The sequence below is a fragment of the Cyrtonyx montezumae genome, unplaced genomic scaffold, assembly GCF_038088225.1.
Source record: "Cyrtonyx montezumae isolate F1298 unplaced genomic scaffold, pur_monq_1.0 scaffold_30, whole genome shotgun sequence".
Lineage (NCBI taxonomy): Eukaryota > Metazoa > Chordata > Aves > Galliformes > Odontophoridae > Cyrtonyx > Cyrtonyx montezumae.
Window position 1 is genome coordinate 3,530,589 of NW_027072035.1, and position 23,421 is coordinate 3,554,009.

General features: G+C 41.5%; 1 protein-coding gene across 5 annotated transcripts in view; it reads right to left on the minus strand.

The window, feature by feature from the left end:
* Nucleotides 1-9,533: 9,533 nt before the first annotated feature.
* Nucleotides 9,534-23,421, minus strand: part of DOCK8 (dedicator of cytokinesis 8) — an 80,487-nt gene continuing 66,599 nt past the window's right edge. For 4 of the 5 annotated variants that reach the window (XM_065744194.1, XM_065744193.1, XM_065744192.1 and 1 more), the window contains 11 exons: nucleotides 23,105-23,205; nucleotides 22,462-22,654; nucleotides 17,815-17,958; nucleotides 16,751-16,882; nucleotides 15,839-15,973; nucleotides 15,216-15,305; nucleotides 14,658-14,894; nucleotides 13,906-14,049; nucleotides 12,709-12,815; nucleotides 11,412-11,579; nucleotides 9,534-10,765 (listed from right to left, as the gene is read on the minus strand). In XM_065744194.1, the coding sequence (XP_065600266.1) occupies nucleotides 10,705-10,765; nucleotides 11,412-11,579; nucleotides 12,709-12,815; nucleotides 13,906-14,049; nucleotides 14,658-14,894; nucleotides 15,216-15,305; nucleotides 15,839-15,973; nucleotides 16,751-16,882; nucleotides 17,815-17,958; nucleotides 22,462-22,654; nucleotides 23,105-23,205 (1,512 nt within the window). In that variant the 3' untranslated portion in view covers nucleotides 9,534-10,704. Of the gene's footprint in view, nucleotides 10,766-11,411; nucleotides 11,580-12,708; nucleotides 12,816-13,905; nucleotides 14,050-14,657; nucleotides 14,895-15,215; nucleotides 15,306-15,838; nucleotides 15,974-16,750; nucleotides 16,883-16,908; nucleotides 17,115-17,814; nucleotides 17,959-22,461; nucleotides 22,655-23,104; nucleotides 23,206-23,421 lie in introns of those variants that run through there. The other variant, XM_065744196.1, reaches the window with a different exon arrangement.

Here is a 23,421-nt window from a genome sequence, read left to right on the forward strand (position 1 = left end):
GTGATAGATTTAATTAATTTCGATAGATTTTAACTTAGCAGAATTGTGCTTCAGTTGTATTCCATGGAACTTTTTGCCTTTTTTTTCTTTTTTAAAGAAACAAATCAGAAGTGTGGTTAGGATATGGAAGGCCTTGACTGAAAATGTTCAAGGGAAGAAAACTTGGAGTACTTGATTGGCATTGTAATGAGAAGGGCACTCAGGCTGTCTCTTTCCTATTTTTTGTCATCTGCTGACTGATGTAACAAACACGGGCCCATCTGGTAGTTATTAAGCGTTGCCTCTCAAGGTCTCACCTTAACAGATGATGTAGTTGGAGAAGGGAGCTGGTTCTTCCTTCCCATTTTGCATCTGCTGCCCTTGGAACATGTGTCTTACAGATAAATCTGTGATTTATAGCATTAGAGTTGGGTGTGGGATCTCCCTTACAACTTACAGAGGTTCTTGGGCCCAAAGAATCTGATACAGACTGCTGCACAGAATGGAATCAGGATGAGCTGAACCACCACATGCCAGGTCTAATAAAGCTACATTTATGTTCTGACAAACTCCTGACTATAAGTTGGAGGTACTTCCTGGCAACAAAACCTGGTGCAGACAGTGAGTACAGATTCCTCTGTAAACTAAAGGGACCTATTGCTTCATTTTTGCCAGCCAGGGGCCTCATTTGGGATGTGGCTGTTATTGCGTGGACACAGACACCCTCTTGCCTTGTCAGACAATCCCAGAGCAGACAAGGATTCCCTGTTTTTGACACATTGTGCTTCTGGTTACATTTCTGAGTGCACTTTGGTGTTTCTACCCATGCCACAGGCGGAGGATTCAAAAAATCAGTCCTCACAGCATTTCTTGATTTGTTGCTTTTCCTACAGCCAGTGCTGTGACAGGTCTGGTTTGCTGCTGAAGTGAAGGCAGTTTTCCAGTCCTGTTGAACACAGTCATTAATGATCTGGGTGATGGCAGAAGCTACCCTCAGCCTGTTTACAGATGACACAAAACTAGGAGGAAGGCTGTGCAGCCATCCAGAGGGCCCTCAGCTGTCTGCAGAAATGGGCAGACAGAAACCTCAAGAAGTTCAACCAGGAGAAGTGTGGAGTCCTGCACCAACACACATTATGGGGGCGTTAACAGGGCCTGGGGTCCTAGTGGACACCAAGCTAGAGTATGAGCCAGCTATATGTTCCTGCTGCTAAGAAGCAAAATGGTATATTGGGCTGCATTTGGCAAAGAATTGGCAGTGAGTTGGGTGAGATGCTCCTTCTGCTCTAAGCAGCACTGGTGAGTCAAACTTGGAGTGTTGTATCCAGTTCTGGGCTCCCAGTGCAATAGAATTGGACATACTTAACGGAGTCCAATGGAGAGGCACCAAGATGGTAAAGGGACTGGAACACCTCTTCTCTGAGGAGAGGCTGAAAGAGCTGAGAGTGTTCAGCTTACAGATTAGTCTCTGGGAGATCCTATCGATGTCCATAAAAAGCTCAAGGGGAGGGTGCAGAGAGGTTGGAGCCAGGCTCAGTGGTGCCCAGTGCTGCAATTAGCATAGGCTGCCAGAGGCATCCCAGGGCTCTCCTCCTTGGAGGTCTTCAGAAGCTGCTTGGACATGGCCCAAAGGACTCTGCTGAGGGTGGCTCTGCTTGGGCAGGGCTTTGGCCAGAGGGACACAGAGGCCCCTGCCAGCCTCAGCCACTCTGGGATTCTCTTCTGGGATTCCACCTTCCTTCCAGCACTGGCATTGCACAGCATCCTTGGCAGCACGTGTTGGTGTGTCCCAGCTCTGCTATGGAGTCTTTTCAGTGCTCTCCTGCACACCTCTGAATGACAGCACCTCAGTGAACCTGACTGCAGTTCCCTCCTGCACTTGCCTCTCCTTCCCAGCCCAGGTCTGGGTTCACTGAGGTCAGATACAGTGCTGGGCCAAGGGGTCAGCAGCTTTGTGGAGGGCAGAGAGGGGAACTGTTTAAAAACAAGCTGCTGAGGTTAAACAGAGGATTAAACAAGGACCAGTTCTGCAGCTGCAAATACCATGCACTGAATGCTTTCCCTTAGCAGGCTGTGGGAATGCTCAGTGGTGCGGGGAGGTGCCTTTCAGGGAAGATGGCCTCTTGGGTAGTGCCCCATGGTGCTACATTCAGTGCCCCTTGATGGTGCCTGTAGGCTCCCAGTGTGGGTGGGGAAGTACCCTGCATTGGTTGATGAGAGAAGATAGCAGTGCATCAACGCTAGAAGAAATAGAAGGACTTTCTGCCTTTGCCTTCTCTTCCCTCAGATTGGTTTGTAAGCTGCTGTGCGTGCAAGAAACAGCTCAACCTGAATCTCCAGGTGGATTTTCCAGCTCTGCTAAGACGGGTGGGATGTGAGGGTGGCTGCGGGCGCACTCACACTTCCTCAGTTGCTGTGGATGTTATGTCTTTGCTGGCACATGCTACTTTAAATATTTACTGGCATAAGTGAGAATCGCCTCAGCCAGTTCTCTGTCTTTGACAGGATCTGAAGCAGATGCTCAGGAGAGGATAGAAGTATAGTGTGTATAGGAACATACTGCTGTTATTATATGTCCCTGATCTCCTGGAGTGCTGCAGTGCAAATGCTTCCTCGTCTGGGCTTCACCTTCATCGCAAACTTAACTCACTGTGCCCTACTTCTGTAGGAGGATCCAATTACTTTTTTATCCTGTTTTGATATTTTGGAGTCCAGACTGTGGTGGGGTAAGGAGGTCTCAAACCTATGTAAAAGTTGTAGTCTGGTTTTCTGTTAAAAAAGAAAGAAAAAGAGAGGAGAGGAGGGGAGGGGAGGGGAGGGGAGGGGAGGGGAGGGGAGGGGAGGGGAAGGGAGGGGAGGGGAGGGGAGGGGAGGGGAGGGGAGGAAGAGAAGAGAGAAGAGGAGAGGAGAGGAGAGGAGAGGAGAGGAGAGGAGAGGAGAGGAGAGGAGAGGAGAGGAGAGGAGAGGAGAGGAGAGGAGAGGAGAGGAGAGGAGAGGAGAGGAGAGGAGAGGAGAGGAGAGGAGAGGAGAGGAGAGGAGAGGAGAGGAGAGGAGAGGAGAGGAGAGGAGAGGAGAGGAGAGGAGAGGAGAGGAGAGGAGAGGAGAGGAGAGGAGAGGAGAGGAGAGGAGAGGAGAGGAGAGGAGAGGAGAGGAGAGGAGAGGAGAGGAGAGGAGAGGAGAGACAAAAAAGAAAAACAGATTTCCCTATTTTCTCATTTTTTAAGCCTTTTCCGAATACTTTTTGCTTCTTCCGTGAAAGAACACCAGGAGTGCATTGGTGCTATTTGTTCCAGTTTGGGAAGTGAGCGTGCAGCACTCTAACCTGCCCTTAACTCCACTTCTGCATGTTCTTTGCAGCACGCTGGGTCTTAGGCTTTTGCTCTGCTGTCACTTTATTTCATGTGGATGGATTTCTTTATACCTATCTCACTGCAGGCTGTGGGGGCTGATGGGTCACTGCAGCCAGAACCCTTCCACAGTCATGAAGCATGGGTGTGTTCTCTTTCACCTGCTGTGGATTACAAGGGTTTTGCTCTTCCTAATGTATTCAATAGCTGAGGCCTGTTACATCAGCAGACCTCTATGAAATCTTCTAGACATTATTGGCCTATTGTTACACTCCCAAACATTAAAACCTGACAGCATAAATTTGCACTGGAGGTATCATCATTCCAGGCTACCCAAAATGGTTGAGGCAAGAAACATCAGCCTGTTTTTTGTGAATTTATTCTGGCTACCAACATTCTTTTATTTTTTTAATTGTATTCTCAGTGAGGGAACATGCCACCCAAAGGCCTGAGTTTTGCTTCCAGGATTTTGTGCCTTCACTCAAGAAGGAATTTACTCCTCTGGGAATACTTCCAACCATTTTTTGATGCCCAAAAATAGGTTGTATATTTCTTTTCAAGTTGACCAGCAAACAAACAAAAGGATATGGTTTTGCCCCTACTTCCTCTGTCCGTTGTTTACTATGACCCAAAACATTTGTTCACTTGGAGTATGAATATTGTATTCTGGCAGTTTCAGGCTTTGATTGTGTCAGCAGTGCTAAGCTGGCTTCACGGAGATCGTTTGGGAATGGAAGCTTGTGCAGGCACTCACCTTTGGAACATCAGAAACCTAGAGTGGGAAACAATCCTCCTGTCCAGCAGTTTCACAGATGTTTGCTAAATAGCACAAGACATACTTCTCTATCTTCTACCTGAAATTCCTTCCTTCTCCCTCTAGTTATTAGAGTTTCACTTGCTTTGTGATTTGGATTTCAGTGCTAGGCATCCAGTGCTTGCTTAGATAGCACCACAAATACAGGCAAAATACAGAAAAGCTTTATTTCTGTAAAAATAAATAGTTCCTAAAGAATTACTAGTTCTCTATTTTTCCTATACTATAAGATCAATTCATAGCATAGAAAACAATGGGTGTAATAATTTATTTAAATTTGTAATTTTAAAATATTTTAAATACTTCAATTCTGAATATGTGGCACTTTCGGGTACTAGACGGACCGACCTGAGGTGAAGCCTTACTGGACCTGGTGCTCACCAATGCAGAGGAGAATGTTAGAGGGGTTAAGATTGGAGGCAGCCTGGGCTGTAGAGGTGATGCCCTGGTGGAGTAATCTGGAGGAATGCAGGCCTGGCAAAAAGTAGAGTCAGTACCCTGAACTTCAGGAGAGCAAAATTCTGGCTGTTCAAGGAGCTGCAGGATGGGATCTCCTGGGAAACTATCCTTAAGGGTGTAGGAGCACAGCAGGGCTGGTGGATCTTTAAGGATGCCGTTCTGTGAGCAAGAGCTCTTCATCACCCAGCAGAAGAAACTGAGCAGAGGAGGTTGCTGACTGGTGTGGCTGAGCAAGGACCTGCAGCTTAAAGTGAGGGAAAAAGGGAGAGATGTACAGGAAGTGGAAGCAGAGTTGTGCAGCCTGGGAAGAATACAGGGATGTGTAGATATAAGATGAGGAAAGCCAAGGCACAGTTGGAGATGAACTTGGCAACGGATGTGGAAAATAACAAGAAGGGGTTCTACAGATACACAGACAGGAGGAGACAGACCAAAGAGTGTGATCCTCTGATAAATGAGGATGGAAAACTGTCTTCCTCAGACATGGAAAAAGCTGAGGCGCTCAATAAGTGCTTTGCCTCAGTCTGCGCTGGTGGCCCCAGGACCCTGAACCTCTAAGTGTGGATGGATTCCATTGCATGGGAACAGCAGAACAAGTCTGAGACCTCCTCATGAAACTGAGTGTATGCAAGTCCACACATTGTAGATTCATAGAAATCATAGAATGTTACAATGTCTTGGGTTGGAAGGGACCTTAAAGACTCTCAGGCTGCACAGGCTTCCTCCATCCTGGCCATGAGCACCTCCAGGGATGGGGCATCCAAATCTTCTCTGGGCAGTCTGTACCAGTGCCTCACCATAAAGAATAGAGTTGAAGAATTTCCGTATGATATCTTATCTAAATTTCCACTCTTTTAGTTTAAAGCCATTCTTCCTTCTTCTGTCACTATCAGACTATGTAAAAAGTTGGTCCCCCTCCTGTTCATATGGTCCGTTCAAGTACTCAAAAGGCCACAGTGAGGTCTCCTTGGAGCTTTCTCTTCTCCAGGCCAAACAAGCCCAACCTCCTCACCCTAACTTTGTACAAAAGGTGCTCCAGCTCTCTGAACATCTTTGTGGCCCTCCCTGGACATACTTCCAACAGCTCCATGACATTTTGGATGCAATACTGGAGCCATTTGAACAATTGCATAGTAATTTTTTCTCTCAGAACTGTTTTCATAGGGAAGGTGTATTTTCTTAAAACTATCTCTTTCTAGTAGCCAAGAGTAGACTCATGCCAAGGTCTGGACACCACGGCATATGCCACCCATTAACGGGAAGACTGAAAGAAAGAAGGTAGAAACATGCTTTGTAACCTTTTCCTAAAGGGAAATGTTGCTGTTGCTGGTTTTCTTTTTAAAGGCACAAAGCAGCAACAGATTGCTTAAAATAGAGGAACAAATGAAAATGTTACAACTTCCAGGGATTTCTAAACAAATCCTAAAAAAAACCCCAAGCAACTACCAATAAGAACCACAAAACATGAAACAGAAACAAAATAAAACACACGATCAGAAGGTGTTGGGTTTTCTTTCTTTTGCTCAGTTAAACATACAGTTTGGTGTTCTCGAGATTTTGAACTGTCCACATTGTTTGCAAAAAATAAATAAATAAATACATAAATAAATAATCCAGGTTAGGTTTTGAATTCTTGAGTACTTGGAAAACAGTTTTTCAAATAAAAATGTCCCTTTTAAACCTATCAGTCATGCGAAGTATAAGCAATGGGAGAAATGTATTCATTTCACTCTGTCAAGAACTCAGTCAATGCCAAAATTTACTGTTAACCATTCCAAGTGCTAATTGAGCTCTACTGTGAGTGTGCATTGCTTTTATTCAAGCATTCAAAAAACACACTGTTCACAGGGGCCCCTTCTCCTTTCAGTGCACTGATTACACCAGAGCATTGCCCATGCTGAGATCACTTACTTTTTACTATGTTTAACAAGTGTAAAAGATAGCTACAACATTGTCCACTGTGCTGCTCTCCACATTGGTGCACTCCCAGTTCCCTAACTGCAACACCCTGGGAACACTCTTTGTTCCAGGTCCTGTCTATGGAAGTAAATGGCACTGTACTGCAGTAAAACACAGTTACTGTGTGCTTCATTTTTGCAACAAGCATTGCTTTGAGAGATGAAAACACCTTGAGGAGCCCCCATTGTTGCTGCAGGAAGGGGTAAGGCTGGAGCAGGAAAGAGGGAGATGCTGACACTGAACTGAAGGATTTGAGCCACAAAACCAGCCCCATCAGTGCTTGCTGGTGGAAAATGCAAGGAGTGAATGCATGGGCAAGTATGGTAAACTCTCGGTCCATTCACCAGCAGCACCTTTGCACCTTGTTGGAGGCTGTTTTGTCTGAATTTCCATGCAACAGTCTCTGTAGCTTACCCCTGAAACTAAGGAGCTTTCACACACAGAAACTTCTCCCCACTTTGAATCACCTATACAGTGTGTGATTGAAGCTTAAGCTGTGTTTCTACACCATACCTATGCCCTGGAGGAAGAAAGGAGAGCTATGTAGTCATTTTTCATGGCCATCGCTTAAAAATGGTTTGGAAGCAACCTTTTGGTGGTTACCTTCAAAACAGACATAATTAATCTAAAAGACAGAACACACCTCCCCCTCTCAAATCTCAGTTTTCTGCTGAATGATGACTCTACAAGGAAACGTTGTTCCTGGATTTTTCTGAGGTACCAGGTTTTACACAGGAGTGCTTCTGAATGTCCTATGAAGCTTTACTGCAAAAATGAATACCATTAGGTAGGAAATTTACATTTCATGTAGTTATTGTCTCGAAAGAAATGTAAAAAAATGTTTCATTTGTGGAAGAGAGGACATGGGCTACAAACTGAAGACTAGAGTGGTCAGCTGGCTGAGCAAACAGGCCTTTAGGACTCAGATGATTATCCAGAGAATTGTTACAACTCAAGGACACAAGATCACAGAATCACAGAATCACCAAGGTTGGAAAAGACCTACAAGATCATCCAGTCCAACTGTCCACCTGCCACCAATAGTTCTCTCTAAACCATGTCCCTCAACACAATGTCTGAAACGTTCCTTGAACACCTTCAAGGTTGATGGCTCCACCACCTGCCTGGGCAGCCCCTTCCAGCGCCTGACTTCTCTTTTGGAGTAGTAGTATTTCCTGACCTCCAGCCTGAATCTCCCCTGGCACAACTTGAAGCCATTCCCTGTAGTCCTGTCACCAGTTACATGAAAGAAGAGGCTATCCCCAGCTCACTACAACCTCCCTTCAGGTAGTTCTAGTTAGCAGTAAGGTCTCCCCTGAGCCTCCTCTTCTCCAGTCTGAACAATCCCAACTCCTTCACTGTTGCTCATAAGGTTGTGCTCCAGACCCCTCACCAGCTTCACTGCCCTTTTCTGGACACTCCAGGGCCTCAATGTCCTTCTTGCAGTGAGGGGCCCAGAACTGAACACAATACTTGAGGTGCGGCTGCACCAGTGCTGAGTACAGGGGGACAATTACTTCCCAGCTTCTGCTGGCAGCACTCTTTCTGATGCAAGCCAGGATGCCATTGACCTTCTTGGCCACCTGGGCACACTGCTGACTCATGTTCATCCGAGCATCAGCCAATACCCCCAGGTCCATTTCCTCTGCACAGTCTTGCAGCCACTCTGCCCCACGCCTGGAGTGCTGCTGGGGTTGCTGTGGCCAAAGTGCAGGACCTGGTACTTGGTCTTTTTGAACCTCATCCCATTGGCTTCAGCCCAGCTAATCCAGCGAGTCCAGATCCTTCTGTAGGGCCTCACTACCCCCAGGGAGATCAACGCTTCCTCCCAACATGGTGTCATCTGCAAACTGAGGGTGCATTCAATGACCTCATCCAGGTCATCGGTAAAGATACTGAAGAGGACAGGTCCCAGTACTGACCCCTGGGGAGCACCACTGGTGACTGATGTAAGTGCATTCACCACCACTCTCTGGGCCCGGCCCTCCTGCCAGTTCTTTACCCAGCAAAGAGTGTACCTGTCCAAGCCATGGGCTGCCAGCTTCTCCAGGAGAACATTATGGGTAACAGTTTTGAAGGCTTTGCTGAAGTCCACATAGAACACTTCAACAGCCTTTTCTTCATCCACCAGACGGGTCACTAGGTCATAGAAGGAGATCAGGTTAGTCAAGCAACATCACACAACATGCAACATGTCTGACAGAACCTGTAGGATTTTCTGTTTTGTTTTGCTTTGTTTACCTGAGACTTTTGTTATTTAGCTGTAAAGTTGTAAACGGTAAGGCTGGGTTGTAGGGCTGATAGGTGATAGAATTCCACCCTTCCAGAATGGTCTGCCAAAGACAGTAGGTAAGTGGGTAGGCTTTAACTGGCAGATATAGCAATGCAAAAAATTAAATGTCTTTAAAACTGGTTCCAAGCAGTTTTAGTATTGAAAAGACCCTCCATAGAGGCATCTTTTGCTTTGAGCTTTTTATAGCATTTGTTTACATCCTTTGGTTTCTTTCACTCCAGAATCACCGAAGTGCTTAATCATTGCAATTGCAAAACTGTGAATGAGACGGAAAATGTTTCACTGCAGTCCAAGTGCTGTGCATGTACAGAGTTTATTTAACTTGCTTCCATATCTTGACTTGTTGGATCTGTCAGTCTTCTACTTTGCATGTGCAAAAATCTGTCTCCCTTGGATGTCAATGGAAGTGTGGGGAAGATTCCTGTTGTCAATGGGAAGGCTGCAAATGAGCATAAAACATCAAAGCGTTTCGGCTCAAAGCAGCAGTCTCTGCATACACAGCAGAGGCTCTGTGTTTAGAATTTGGTGGCATGCACTCCAAGAAGGTTTGCTGCAATTGTCTAAAACAATGTACATCTCAGTTTTACTCTTTTGAATTATGCAGTTGACCAAATGGGGTTGGTTACTCTAATCAGCACTGAACTATCATTTCCAAAAAGTAGAAAAAGTAGAGGAAAATAAGTAATATTGAGGGAACTTTATTTCAAAACATGAGCATTACACAATAAGAAAGGTCACAGTGCAAACTGTGGCTCTGCCATGGCCTCACTAAATGAGTTCTCAAGTCTTAGTAGCTCTCGTTGCGTATCAACATCCTTATCCCCGTCTGCAAAATAGCAGTGATATTTTCTTACTTCAGAGAAGTGCAGTAAAGGTTATTTAGTAACATGTTTGTCCAAGGCTCAAAAAATTCTAAGCATTAGACATCATAAATTACGTTCTAATTTCTCCAAAGATGCAGTAAAGCCTGAGTAAAAGCATTGTACGAAATTCTCACTGTGTGCTGTTGTAGTTGACTTTGAATAAGGTTATTTACACGATAGCATTACATACTAAAAATTTCAAAATAAAAATTACATCGCTTAGCACCTTCTACTTAAACTATATCTTGTTAACTTTGCTAAATGTAACACTAAGAAATCCAACTGTGCATCAAGTAGCTGTCTCTACATTTAAACATTTTTTAAAAAAACCCATAAAAATTCCTTGCTGCTGCTTCTTACTTTCTGAGCTTTGGTGAGAGAATTTGTGCAGAACTCTCTGCAGTTAAACACTGCGATGGAAACTGGTGACAGAAATTGCTGAGGGCATTTCTCCTGCCTAAAGCTCCAGGTCAGTGGACACTGAGCAGGGGCTTATGTCCCCTGTCATTAAGAAAGCATTTAAGCATGTGATTAACTTGCAGAATGTGCTCTCCTGCCAAATGGACAAGGATAAATGCTGTCTTGGAAAAGGAAAGTAAATAGACATCATTCCTCAACACTCAGTAGACATCTTGTTTAGATTCATGTAACACCTCAGCCAAAACTCACAGAGTTCTGAGTCTGTCAGTGGTGACCAATCTCACGCCACTGACCATTCAAATTTTATCCCCCTTGGCATTATGTGACAATTTTACAATAAATACAAAAGCATCTAAAAAGCAACCCCTTCTTTTGAAGCCCTCATGATTTACAGATGATTGGAGTCATCCCACGGTCTTCTGAGATCATGTGTACAGGATTTTCTGCTTGCTGTCCAAACAGCACACACGCTGTTTCTGTATGAGGAGATTTATGATTTCTCTGTTGTTGAATAACCCATCACTTCTGGGTTGTAGCACAAAGCTCTTCCTTGGCAGAAGCAGCTAGTCCTTAGGTGCTCTGTGAAGTCTGGGCATCATACTTCCTGAAACTGTGGTTACGAAATGATTCCCTGCAATGAAAAATGAAATGGATCCACAAATCGAGTTTGCAAATAAATAAAAAAAAAATCTAGGAAATACCTGCCCTTTAAAAGAAGTAGCTGACAAATCACCACCTGAAACATGTTATATGTTGGGAGACCACAGGTTTATTCCTTCTTCCTCTCTCTCCACATGCTGGACACAGTGTCTTTGTGAAGAGGCATATATTTGTAAGTAAAGAGCAGAATTAAAAACTCTTGTGTCATAGTCAAGGCAGTGAACTGGATTATATTATGGAGAGGATCACTCTTACTTCACGTTGGCTAACATCACACAATGCCACACGTTCAAAATAAACATATATGTGTTCTGTGTGCCTTCAGATGTCTAAGAAGCAGCAAACAATTCCATTCACTCTTTATTAGGTCAAATGGAAAACCTTCCCTTGCTTTGTATTATAATGCATTATGAAGCTGCTTGGGAGACACGAGTTCATACTGCATTCAGCTCCAGTGGAAGTCAGCAGACTTCATGCATCAAACATAAATTCAGCAGTCTGTATTATGGCCTGTTTTTTTGCTATGTTTCAAAACCTGCTGGTAGAACTGCCTTCCTTCCTTTAAAAAGAGGCATTTTTTTATACAACTGCAAGAGGAAGTCCTGCCCTAATTGTACCTTGTGCTGTTGACTTTCACTACAGGTTTGTACAGTTCTGGGATCTTCCTCTCAATCATGGGTCTAAGGTTCTCCTTCAGCTTCCCATAGTTCTTTTTGAGTTCTTGCTGATATTCTCTCTGGTCAGCAGTAATAAGGTGCTTGTTTTTATTCACTGCTTCACCACACCTACAAAAAGGGAAAGAAAAGAAGGTACAATATGCATTACCTAGCTCTACTCAACTCATTAACTTTTCGCTAGGTAACCTGAACAGACAAGACACCAGCTGCTCTGGGCTATGGAAATTTGTCAACTCCACAGTGATGATGAACTAATAACAAACCTCTGTGTTATCCAAGTACACAAACTGAGGTGGTATTTTTAAAGTCAACAGAAATTTGTTATGGACCTAATATATAAAATATATTAATACTATATATAGTATGTAGGTCTCTAAGAAACTAATGTCTCCTGTTTATTTCCTCAGAAACTACAGAGGATACAAAGAGTACAATACCAGTGGGTAGAGCAAATTCTCAGCTACAAGACACTCTTTTTCAATACAGTCACCAGCAGTCGCTGTGCATTTTCACCAGTGACAAACAAGAGCCTGAATGCCGTGCTTGTAAAAATCTGCACCAGTGGAGGTCATCTCCACTGTCACTGCCACAACTGCTGAAACACACCACGCACTGCCTCACATCCACTGTGTGGTCTCCATAAACATTCTGTAAGTGTCAGTGAATGTCAGTAGGTGCCATTTTTTTCACTATGGAGGAAATCAATGAGACACTTTTGCTTCATACGTGCTTCCCTGTCAGATCCCATGTCGTCAGTGTCCGTCTGCTGACAGCGGTCACATGCCAAGAGAATGTAATGAAATATTGGTGGGAAGGCTCAACCTTTACTGCCATACCACCAACATCTGCCTCTGTGTAGGTAACATCATAGGAGGGAGGCATTAATTCTGGAATAGCCCTCGTACATATTAAAACAAAAATACCATGTAATTAAATGAAGGCATTAGTCTTCAGTGTTCAATTTCTGTGAAATATCAAAAGATAAAATGAATGCTGAATCTTAATTTCCTACATAATTATTCTGAAGTCTTACAATTTACTCTCATTTGGGAGCCAAAATCCAGTGCTTTCACTGACTACAAAGCAGGGATAATAAGTCTGGACCAACAACTCTGAAATACAAGAGGCCAGAATTTGTGGTACTCGCATAATTAATTACACTGTCATATTACTGTTGCATTACTGCCATTACTGATATAATTGATGCCATTCCATATTTCAGATTTGTTTTACTGACCTCATTATAAACTCTTTGAAGCACAGCCTCAGTTTGTTGTGATGTCGATAAAGTTTGGGGTCTGCTGGAATTTCAGCCAGGAACACCTGCGCAACCTCTAGTGGTCCCTTATAGGAACAACAGAAGAAAATGTCAGAGAAGACTGAAAACAGACTACATGCTTGGTCATTTTATGCATGGAATTATAGAAGAAAACTATGCACAGTCACAATAACAAGCTATTTTTCCTTTCTTGTCCCTTAATTTACCTTTGGCAAACAGTTTCTGCACTTGGTCTTTTATCCTTACCTCCAAGCCCACACAGAAGAGAAAGAACCAACTCTACTCTTCTCCAGAGAAGAGCTAGGGTAGGCCTACTGCCAAAGCCTGGGTGTGGCATCTCAAGGGAGTTAAACCAGGGAAGAAAGGGGTACTCTTTTCAAAGCTTACAACAATGTGTTACTTCATACTGGGGGCTTCCACTGACCAAGAATCTGGAGAAACCCAGAGGATTTAGACTTTGAGCAAAGAAACCAAGCTCTGTGAAAAGGTGGATGATGCAGTTTTCTCTCAGATTTGTCTTCATTCCGTCCTTTTCGGGGGGTCTTTTTTGTTACTGGGAATGTTTATGTTAATTTAAGTGCATCTTGGTGGGTTTTTTGGGGGCACTCATTTACTTGGTTTCATGTAGTTCTGCCAACTGCAAATTTATGATGATTCCAGGCACAGTTATTATTCTTGCTCCCTGAGGATGCACCTGGAGTGAACAAAATAGCTGAGATGGCTAGTATGCTAGAAATAGAAAATCCTTGGATGAAATTACAAGGCTTATATGAGTATCTGCACGTACAACCAAGACAGCATTTCATCAGACACTTCCACCAAAAGAAACACTCCTTTCTCTGCTTGACTTCACCTCTACTTGACACATCCACAGAGAAAACCTGATGGAGGAGCTGTGTTAACAGAGAACTGCTTCAGCTATGAGAAAAAAAATAAAAAATAAAAATAAATAAATAAATAATAAAATACTACCAAACACAATAAAAGGACTAGGTATCTAAGATTAAAGTAGGTATCTAAGATTAAATTAAATTGGCATTTTGACTAAATGTGTCTGATTAAATATACTTCTCTCTGTGCAAAAGATGAGTCCAAAAAAATCACAAGCAGAAAAGCATGCAGAAAATCATCATCTGGCTTATTTGGATTCCTTACCTGATTCACAGTGGCTCCAACTGAGCCCTGCAAAACCATCTGTAGCATTTTAGCATCTGGTGGCTCTTGGTTTGTAGCTGCAGTTAGTTCTTGTGTTTTTTTCTGCATATCTTCAATAGCAACTTCAATTGGTGTTAAAACAAACTATTGGAAGTGGAAGAAGAGATGATTCATTGCCTGAACCAGCTGCATAACTGACCTGTTCTAAATCTGGCATTAAAAATATAACTAGTATACTCTTAAAATGTTTTAAGAGTAGTTGTGAAGCCTTGTTTAATCTAAATGCCATCTTGATAAATGTGGCATCTGATTCAGAGCTTATCGGGATCTTATCACTTGCAAGAACAGGACTTAGATGAGACTCTAAATTTGCATATGCTCATTATTATTTTAAGTTGCTGACTTGATGTCTGAAAGAGTTTTTCACTTTCTACCTCAATAAAGCTTCTGTGTCTCTATTGCAGCCCTAAGCCCAGTTTAGTTCTTTGACTGCACTTTATCAGCTGGAAGTACAACCATTAATAGCTCCATTTATTCTCCTGCACAGCATTTGAGAGGTCTAAAGAATTTAAATGTTCCACCTTTTATTCCTCACGGTAAGTACTCATCTTGCATTTCTCTACCCATTCTATGCAATTCCTGTTTATAAGAGTAATGCAGCTTTTTTTCTGTTTTGCACAGAATTTCAAAACATTCCCCCTCAGACTCCTTCAACTCCTGAGAAAGTACATTTGTCCTCAAAACCCAATTACCTCTTCTTTTTGGATGATATTTATTCTAGTTTTGATGTAGGGAAAAGCATGCATTGTGGTCAAGATGGTGTTCCTCTTGTATTGCTCACTAAGTTCTCCTCTAGGGCGCCCATCCATGGTGAAAGGCGTAGTGTACATGAATCGACAGAGGTTGAAGTTCTTTTCAAAATAAGTTACCCTGTCTTTCATCTCATACTCGTCAAAATATGGCTCCACAAAAGTAATCTGTATGTATGCCTGAGAGAAAAGGGAAGAATATTACAGTACTTTATCATGAAAGAAGTATAAAGGAATGGTACATAAAATAGCTCTCACTTAGCCAAGCATAGTTTGGAAGAGCGCAGAGCTACAAATTCTTCTCTTCTTCAGAGCTGACCAAACTTACGTGTGGAGAGGACACAAAATAAGAGGACACCCTGAGGATTTGAGCTTCTAATCTCTACCCACAGTGACTTGGCATAGGCTATAAGGCACCTTAGTATTTCAGTATAAAAGCTTCAGGGGGATCCTTCTCCTTCTCTGTCAAGGAGCACTCAAGTCTGTTTCAAGTTTCCTTACCTTATTGGGATCCAGCTTTCTTTTGTCAACAGGAGCAGAGTCTTTAATCACTTCCACACTGTCTTCCCCAAAGCACTGGCCATAAAATCCCTGGAAACAGAATTATCCCAGTGTGTTTTTAGTCCTTAATGCAATGCTATTGACTTGTATGCCTCTGGAAGAAAGGAGCAACTATGATGATTTCTAAGTTCTGCACGGTAAATACACTTGTGAAATACAGCTGGCCAGGCTTTGTTTTACTGACAAAGCTCAGTTTGAATTGCTCACTAAAAAAGCAAAGCTCCAGCTAAAGAGAGAAGGAAACATTGCAGTTCCATCAAAAGCTGAAAAGGTACCTCAGCAAATATCTGACGTGCTCAGATCAAATTATTCTTATATCACCATCAGTACAACTTCGTAAGAGAGAGGACCTGAGGTACTGAGGCCCTCACTTTCATCATTCTGCTGTACAAAAGGGCTACGACCAAAAGAGAAAAGACATATACAAAGAAAATAATCTGTGATATAAATTATGGTTTGTGATTGTTTTTTATATAGTAGTAATACTATTAAAACTGTGTGCATTCTCTAGAAAGGATGATATAACGTAGGAGATAGTATTATCACCATGTTTCATTTCTTACCTCTAATCTGTGAGAAATCTCAGGCAGTTTGGTAATTGCAGGCTCCTTGTAAACAAATTCCTGTTCATCTAAGTCACCAAATTTGGATCCATAGAAACCAACACGAAAGTAAGTTCCGAACATTCGCTTTTGGCCCTAGTAGATACCGAAAAAGAGGAAAATCATTAATTTACTTGTTTTTCAATGTCAACAGAGTATCACTTGGGTGCCTTTTTTACCAATTCTATATATAGAAAACCTACTAATGCTACATCTTCTCAGAGACATGTTTAGTTTCACACGACTTCAGTGCCAGTGAATTAAAGTATATATCCACTAACGAAAAAAATACAATTTAAGAGGACATTTGACTGCAACCTAACTTAAGATTTAGGCTGACCATGACGTGATTTTTACAAAACAACATTCATAATATTTTTTTAATTCCATTGGATTTAACAAAATTCAATTTTGTAAGGAGCAAAAGTTGGTAAAAACATGAAACTGACTAGATTCAGTAGTAAAATGTGTCTGGAAAAGAAGAACCACACAAACAGCATGAGAACTGAGAAGTCAGGAGGTCATTTGGTCTTTACTCTGTTCTATAACTAAAAATACTAGCCAGTGGACAAGAAGGTTGTTTTTCTTAAATACCTGTGGTAAGGTTGAATAAAGTCATCTTATTCTAAGTTTGACCTTTTCAGCTGTTTTTCTGTAACTCTAAAAGAATTTTATATTCACTTCTTTTTCTGGCATGGAGAATACAGCCTCTTTCACTACAGAATGCACTTTACAGGTAGGACTATGCAGATGGAAGCTTCTGTTAGAAAACGTATCTATTTCTCACCTATCTTCATTTTACTATCATCAGTCATAACCAAATATTGCAGCCCAGCAATATGTCTTGCTAGTGGTGCCCTGCCTCACAAGTACCTTATTAATAATGCTGTCAAAGGCCTTCTGTAGCTTGCTATGTGTCAAGGTAAGCTTCCTGAAGTCTCGATGTGCTTCCAGTATGGGGATGACAATTTTGTACACTTCATTCACAGTTTCATACAGCCCTCCCTTGGTAAAAAATAAAATAAAATAAAATAATAAAAATAACAATTAAAACAGAGAGAGAGAAGAAAAAACAGAAAACAAGAAATGAAATCCTCATGATCTCTGAAAAGAAACTGGATCTCCATTAATAGCCTGTCTGAAAAGCAGTTTTATGAGACTTACCTTTCAATCTATTATGTCCCTTGTTTTAGCATTATAAGATCTGTTAACTGTAAAAGAGTAGTTCTGAAAGTAGCTGTGAACCAAAAAAATAAATTTATCTTGGATCTCTGTTGGGCCCTCAGCACAGAATTCCTGTCTAAAGTGCATGGTTTCTGATTAGGGACCTGAAGAGTTCTAAGAAACCCAGGTGAGAAGAAGGGAATGGATTTGTTCTACACGTATGATTTTTACTGAAACCAGAAAGCATCGTAACCTGCATCTGGACAAAAGGTGCTGAAATGATTTATTCAGAGAAACTAAATGTATGTTTTTTTAGTACTGTAACAACATGATGAGCAAGTTGAGTACTAATGTCATGACTATCTGCATACTAAGTCCAAATTATAAGACCAGTGGTTCCACACTGTGTGAAAGCAGAGAAGCAACTCTCACATGCTCCATAAAATCTGCATTTTAAGCAGGAGGTCTTTTTCTAAAATGTACCATCCCTTGAAAATACCATCCAGAAAGCTTTGTTGATACAGTCATTTTCTGCTGATGCTACCTCTAGTCCCCACAGCAGAGAATGGCACATGGCTGAGCTAGGCTACTTGTAGAGTGTATTTAGTCAGCTTGAGACAGGGCTGGGTCAACCAAAAAATGCATCCCTGCCTCTGCTGTCTGCAGAGGGGCCAATCCATGGAGCCTGGCTGAGCACTAAACCTTCATGTCCTCCTGGGTAGGAAAGCCAACTGGCACAGCCCCACTACGTCTCCCAACACTTTTGCTCTTACCGTGTTGAAGAGTTCTGCTGCTTGTTCTAGTAACCCTACCAGGCCACTTTCTGAGAAGTACCTCCCAGAACATATGCCATCTTCATCCGGAGACAAAACATCATCTGAAACAGCAGATTCCTCCAGCACATTGGATGAAATGTTCTAAAATAAATCAGAGCAGAGAAATCAGGAACATAGACCAACAGTCTACAGTAAAGATCCAGGCAGAAGCAGTTTCAACATACTTACGTGACAGAAAGATGAGATGGAAATGCAGCCAGAGGGAACACAATTAAATCTTATTTAGAAGCAAATGTAATATCATAAATCTTTGCAGATGGCAGGTCAGGAGTTTTGTTTTAAGAATCCTACACTTCTTTGCTTGCCTCAGGATTACAAGGTGAACCCCTATAGATCACCAGCTGACCTCCTTCAGTGGCTAGGTTTCCCTGGAATGTTGGAATGCACTGAATCTCCTATTCCACAGGGATAACTGGAAGCCATATCCTTTCAGTTTCTTGTACGTCAGAGGTGAACAATTTCAAGATGCACCTCAGGCCTTCTTTGAGCTTTTAGGACCTGAACTCTCAAGTTGCTAATCTTGCAACTTTTGGAAACAAGAGAAGTAAAACATGGACAGTACTACTCTAAAAACTGAAATTACTGAATGCTAACGTTTGATTTGCTAGTAAATGAGTTAATTTAGTGTCATGGTGTCTCACTTCAGTAGAACTGACAGTGAAAATCTGAATGCAGGATAGATGCCAGCTGGTTAGATATCTAATTCCTAGAAGACATCTTTATAAAATGGATGAGAACCTGAGGGCTGTTCCTGCTGATGAGATTTCAGATAAAGAATTGGCATCACACATCAACTAGCAACACAGAACTTCTCCCCATGGCTTTTGTGTATGTGTGAAATTTACTGCAGCCACATTATCATCACTGTGTCCATTCTGAACATCAGCTCCTCTGCAATAATCAGCACAAAACTCAGGACAGCATTCACACGAATAAGAATATGCCTGCAGTTCAGCCAGAGGGAAAACAACAGCACCTTTTAGTATCACAGAATCACAGAATCATAGAATCACAGGGGTTGGAAGGGACCTCTAGAGATTGAGTCCAACCCCCCTGCCAAAGCAGGTTCCCTACACCAGGTCGCACAGGTAGGCATCCAGGCAGGTCTTGAATATCTCCAGAAAAGGAGACTCCACACCCCCCTGTGCAGCCTGTGCCAGTGCTCCGTCACCCTCACCGTAAAGATGAGGCCTCACCAGGGCAGAGTAGAGGGGGAGGATCACCTCCCTTGACCTGCTGTCATTTTTCAGCTACCAGTTCTACTGAAGTCAGTAACATTAACCACAGTTTGCATACCTGGCACATATTAAGACAGCTTATACAAGCTATGCTACAGCCAATTTCTGCCTTTCCCCTACCATAACAGTACCATTAAACTGTTTACACAAAGAGGCACACAGCATTTAATGACTTTTTAAATTTTCTTTAGCAATGAGAAAAGTGTCCAGAAGAGTGATTTATTTTTGAGAGGAAACCTAGAAAATAACAGGCATAAATGATCTTTTCTTTCTCTTTAAATCTGTAATAACTAATGTCAGGAATGTACTTCCATGTTTGTTTTTTTAAGTCCACATGCTGCAGTAGGAGAGCATTTCCATGACTTATTTCTGGTGCTTGTGTCATCTTTTGCAGCATGGACATACCCCATCCACTTTTTTCCTTCAACCACCTTCAACATGGAATAATTCTGTAAGACTCTTCTATGATAAAATCAATTTACAAACTACCAAGTACATAATCTGTAACTATTTTTAACAAGATGGACCTATTTGAGTAAAAGAGACACTTGCGTTAAATTCAGGAGGCTTGACCAGTTGTCACTAGACCTCATCATAAAGTTAGATGTAGCAAGCAGCCTTCAATGTTGATCCTCAAAACACCATGGCTAATTAGTCTATTGCCAGGTGTTGGCTAATTAGCCTTCTATTTCAACAGACAGACTCACATATACTAAGAATTTGTCTGTGGTAATGTAAATTGACTTTAGAGCCAGTCCGTACTCCCTTTAAGTCATTAAACTTGCTTGTAAATGGGATTCAGTGTGAACACGAATTGTCTATCTCCAAAGAAAATTCTATGATTGCAGAGATGGGAGCATATAGTTTTGCCTGGCACAGTATATGGTAAAGTGTTACCTTACTGACAGTTTTGTGGATTCCAATGGAATAGGACCGAGGTAAACTCATTTAATCTTCTGCTGCCCCACTTTAATCTAATTTATAAAAATGAGCCAACACTTCTGCTCATTCAGAGTAGTACTATACATTAATTACAAAAATCTGAGTGCGCATCAGTTAATTTCATAACGGACCTAAATAAAACTGACTCAGAAAGAATCAGTGAGTCACATCTGGAACTCCAGGTAAAGCTGAGATAGTCTAAGTAGTGTTATTTCTTTTTTAAAGAGATCATCTGAATAAAGTGCTACAAAACACAAATCAATTGTAAAGAATGGGAGAACTTTTCTTGAATGGCTTTGTAAAAATGCAGTCTTGTTACAGTTAAGTGTTGTTACTGAACAGACTGAAGCTCAAAATTACGCTGTCATATAAAATATTTTGTAATTGAATTTCTGGTCATTAAGGCATTTAAATATCTATCTCCTATGGAACAACTTTTCCTTTAGCAAGCATGTATTTAGACAAGTGTTTTGACCAGAGAGATTGATTTGTCTAAGATGCTCTAAAACTTTTAAGTTTTAACTTGTTCGGTTCCTCATAAAATAGGCTTCAGTTCTCTAAAATAACTAGAACCATATTCATTTGTGGAAAACTGCTCAACCTGGGAGCAATGAAAGGAGGAATCAAATTAGAATCAAGTGTGTGTGTGATTACAAGTATTTATGACAGTCTGAGAGCATTCCTTTCCTAAGGAATTCCACACAAATCAAGATGTTGATTGTACAAAGCAAGCAGGGAAAGAAGAAAACAGAAATACTGTATTTAAGTTTGACTTTAGGAAGTGTGCAAAAAATTGGTGAGGAAAACAAAAGAACAAGGAATGCAGGAGTATAAATCCATGGCCAGAAGGTTAGCCAGTAAAAGAAGTATATGCAGCTAGTTTAGCAGTAAAGGAAAGGAATTATGAAAGAATAATGCTAGTCCATGACCTGATTGCTATGGCGGAATTTGTGAATACTATTTCTCAGCATACTAAACTCAATGCAGAATTCCAAGTGGTTCAATAATATTCACATCCACAATTCTGAAGTGAAAAAACCATGCGTGTTGTGGTTATATCAAGGTTATATCAATGTACTACTTAGTATTAGCCCTTTCAGAACTTCCTGGACCATAAAATGTGCCTCTCGACACTATGAATGAGCTAAGCAAAGGGGCAGCTAATACTGAGTCACTGTATGTTTTGGAAAATTGGAGAAGTACCAGAGCAGGAAAATTCTTCTGTGAAAGACATTTTTGAAAAAGTAAACAAGATAAGCAGCGAACAGTAGGTCTATCAGTTGCATTCCAGACAAAATAATGGAAATACTGATATAAAATTTTACTAAAGAAAAAATCAAAGACTTCGTAATTAATCTGAATCAGCATCAGGCTATAGAAACTCTGGTTCTACTTTCAAGGCGTTTACAATCAGATGACATCAACAATGCCCAAACAATAAATGTCTACGCATGTAAATTGAAACTGCACAATTTATATTCATTGCTTAGAATGATTCCAAATCATTGCAGCAAACACTATAAACAAAAACATTCTCAGAAGGAATCATCATACGTTTCAGACAACAGTCATAAAAGAATCATCAACATGTGAGGATATTCTAAGGGTGTAGCCAATTCTATTTTTCGTGTGAAACAAAGGAATAAAATCAGTACATTTGCACATAAAATAAGTGCGGCTAAGAATGACCAAAACTGCACAATCTGATTACCTAAGTGTGATAAAATACTTGTATTTCAAACTATTTCTTAAACCACAGTATTACATTTTAATCCATAGGGTGTAGAGAACAAAGAGGGGAAACAACAAACAAAAAGAATCCTAGAAATCTCTTTGGAAAAGACTGATGTATCACTGAATAATGAGCTCAACAAGGCCAAAGGAACTAGTGGGGTCTTTGAAGCTATAAACCATATACCTCCCAGAGTTGAAGACCCTATGGGACATTTTTACTGTTCATAAACTAATGTGATTGTGACATTTAGTACTGAGAAAGATGTTGCTTAGTAACTGGAGGACACTCAAAGGACTGGAGAACATGTCTAAAAGAACAGAGTAGATCTAATTACTTAGCTTATCAGAAAGAAGGCTGAAAGATGAATGTCTCACAGTTATTAAGTAACAACCGTAGGAAAAGATGTATGATAATAGAGGATTTTTATTTGGCAAATAAGAGATTACAGCATCTAAAGGCTCAGAAAGAAGCTACAGACAGCTAGATACTAAAGAACCAGTTTTCATCAGCGAGTGTAATCAATCATCAGAATGACCTATTAAAAGTGGTGACAGATCCCCATAGCTTTTCCTACCTGTATGTTCACTCCTACTCAGCTTGACAGAAGAAGAAATACACACAGCATGACCAGTCATCCTAGTCTACCAGAGCTTTGGATTCTCTTCTTACCTGAAAGCTGACACTGCCTACTGGGAGATAGCTGTGATCTTCAAGCATGCTGAGGTACTCTGCCACCAGCGCAGCAGCATGGACAAGGCACATAGCTGCTTCTGTGTAGCACTTCCTTTTGGTGTGCTTCTCTGCCATGTTCTGCAGCCAAGTCAGTCTCAGGTCAGGTGATGTTTGGTACCCTTTGGCAATTCTAACGACACAGAGAAGACAGGAGATGTGAATGACTTCCCAAGTAACAGAAAGGATATAGTTCTCCACACGGGCTAAATGGAAAGCAAATACTTCTGTATTCTGTAAGTAGGATTCACTGAGCACATGGTAAAAAAAAAATAGCAAGGGAAGGGGAGCAAGGAAATAGTGGAATTATGAGGAAGTAAAAATGCTGAACACAAGACCCTTCAGTGATTGTTAGTTCCTGACTTCCATCCTTGCCCATACACACTGGTGACCTCGCAGAGGCTCCACTGCCAGGATTCCACATGGGCAGTCCCACCTGGATCCCGTGTGAGAGGTGATCTCTACTAAAGTGGGAATGTACAGAACAGCTAGAGGGTTTCTCCACAGCTTGTTCCTGACACACACAGTTCTTGTGCTTACCTCACTGCAGCATTTCCTCACTAGCAATTCTAAATGGATTTACCTGTACATAAGATCCATGAGCATTTCGGGATCTTCCTGAAATTCTCTCATTTTCACTGTATCTGACAGGATGCTGTTCAGATTACACAGCAACTCCTCTACCTGCAGTAATACAAAGATCAACATGCATTTTTTAGGCACTTATTTTTTCTCTTCTAGAAAAATACCAGTCTCTGCAACAGATGATAATGTTACTCAAACATAGTCACTCTTATGCGAGCAAATATCAGGATGCTGAATTGCTACTAGGTATGTTTTTCCAATTCTATTCAGTGCAGCAAACATTGCTGACATAGCAAATTTTAATCATACATTTTA